We start from the raw sequence: 2,222 nt of genomic DNA on the forward strand, positions 1-2,222 counted from the left end.
TAATTAATGTCTTCTCAGAGTTTACCCTCTCTCTCTCTTGACATTAGTTAAAAGAAAAAGTGGCTGCTGTAGCATGTGGGGATACATTACCACATCCCATTTCCTTCTCTATGATCAGGATTTCCAATTTCCAAGCCCAGTGGGCTTTGCCAGGTGGAACAGGATCTATAGGTCTTTGATCTGGAAGCTAAGACTAGAGAAGTCTTAAGAGATGACTGCTCAGGTGAGGAGGGAGAATCAATCAGATGGAATTAGCAGGGAAGTAAAGTTCAATTGTTGAGCCAAGTTGTAGCTGCTTTGGCACTCAGAATGAAGAGTTCTGTGTGTGTGTCCTGGCATGGAGAGTTATTTCCTTTTTCCTTCAGTTAGGTTGACCCTTTCCATTTGTTTAGGACCTGTGCACATGTTGTACTGGGCCCCCAGTCAAGTTGCTTATCTAAAATTCTTTCAAACTGTTTCCCTATTATCTCCTTAACTGTTGTCTTCTTACTCTGCTGAACGTGTCTACTCTTTTACCTCACTGCTCCTGTTCATGCCCCTACTTCTGCTGTTGAGATTTTGTGCCTGTTTTTCAGAGTAAATAAACTTTTCTTGTCCTTGTAGATATTACATTGTTTAGTTTTCTCATCTGAGTTTTCTTTTCCTAAGCACAGGGTACAGATTACATTTGTATTTTATATTTATATATTATATGAGATGGAGAGACCAGAGAAGAGAACAAGCTGTCGATTCCTAAGGAGAAGATTTCAGAAGTACATTCATACAAAGTGATAGTAGGAAGACTCAAACACAATGTTACCTAAGTTAGAGACTAGAGAAGTGTGTAAGTCTGAGGACAGATCAGAAGGGCTTCAGGAAATTGTAAGGAAATTTCTTTACCTGGAAAGTTTAGGCAAACAGCAATCAGCAAAGAAACCTTCACCAGTGAGAAGAACAATGAATGTAATAAACCTGAAAAAAGCTTCAGTCTGGACTCTACTAATGATGCAGATCAGAAAGTTCTTAGAATACAGAATACTGATGATAATGATAAGAATGACATGAGCTTCAACCAGAATTCAGCCTCTGGTAAACATGAACACATAAATCTAACACAGGATTTTCAGGGTAGTAAATGTAAGGAAAGCTTAACGGATCTCTCCCTCCTTAATAAATGGGACAGCATCCCTAATACTGAGAAATCCTATAAATGTGATGTATGTGAGAAAGATTTCCATCAGAGCTCAGCCCTTACTAGACATCAGAGAATCCCTACTAGAGAGAAGCTCCACAAATGTAAAGAATGTGAAAAGTCTTTCAGTCAGAGCTCAGGTCTTAGTCAACATAAAAGAATACACACTAGAGAAAAACCTTACAAATGTGAAGCACCTGATAAATCCTGTGAAGCGTCTGACAAATCCTGTAGTCCAAGCTCAGGCACAATTCAACACAAGAAAATTCACACCAGAGCCAAAGCTTACAAATGTAGCAGTTGTGAAAGAGTCTTCAGTCATAGTGTCCGCCTTACTCAACATCAGAAAATTCACAAAGAGATGCCCTGTAAGTGTACTGTATGTGGCAGTAACTTCTGCCATACTTCATACCTGCTTGAACATCAGAGGGTCCACCATGAAGAGAAATCCTATAAGTATGATGAATATGGGTTGGCCTATATTAAACAAGGAATTCATTTCAGAGAAAAGCCCTACACATATAATGAATGTGGAAAAAACTTCAGATTGAATTCACATCTTATTCAGCATCAAAGAATTCACACAGGAATGAAACTGCATGAATGTTATGAATATGGAAAAGCTTTCAGTCAAACCTCATGCTTTATTCACCATCAGATAATGCATAGGAAAGAGAAATCATATGAATGTAATGAGTATGAGGGCAGTTTCAGTCATAGCTCAGAACTTATCCTGCAACAAGAAGTCCTCACCAGACAGAAAGTCTTTGACTGTGATGTATAGAAAAAGAACTCCAGTCAGAGAGCACACTTCGTTCAATGTCAGAGCATTCATACCAAAGAGGACTCATGAATATAATGAGGGTGAAAAGACATTTAGTCTAGTCAAATTCAGGCTTCATTCAACATCCGAGGTTCACACCAGGTAGAAATCATGTACGTACTGCATGTGGTAAAGCCTTCAGTCATAGCTCAACCGTTACTCAGCATCAGATAATTCAATTTTCATGCTATTAATATTTTCATGCCTTAGTCACATTTGGAGAATTCA

The 2,222-nt window shown here is 38.6% G+C and overlaps 1 protein-coding gene across 1 annotated transcript; it reads left to right on the forward strand.

Annotated features, from left to right (window-relative positions):
* Positions 1 to 1,040: 1,040 nt before the first annotated feature.
* LOC102128552 (zinc finger protein 655-like) lies at positions 1,041 to 1,955 on the forward strand. Its single transcript, XM_074036509.1, has one exon. It carries the CDS (start codon positions 1,041 to 1,043, stop codon positions 1,953 to 1,955), a length of 915 nt encoding a protein of 304 aa, XP_073892610.1.
* The last annotated feature ends 267 nt before the right edge of the window (positions 1,956 to 2,222 follow it).

The sequence above is a fragment of the Macaca fascicularis genome, chromosome 3 (genome assembly GCF_037993035.2).
Source record: "Macaca fascicularis isolate 582-1 chromosome 3, T2T-MFA8v1.1".
In the NCBI taxonomy this organism is placed as follows: domain Eukaryota; kingdom Metazoa; phylum Chordata; class Mammalia; order Primates; family Cercopithecidae; genus Macaca; species Macaca fascicularis.

Coding starts and splice junctions, on each gene's coding strand:
- LOC102128552 (XM_074036509.1), top strand. CDS start 1,041: ATGAGCTTCAACCAGAATTCAGCCTCTGGTAAACATGAACACATAAAT.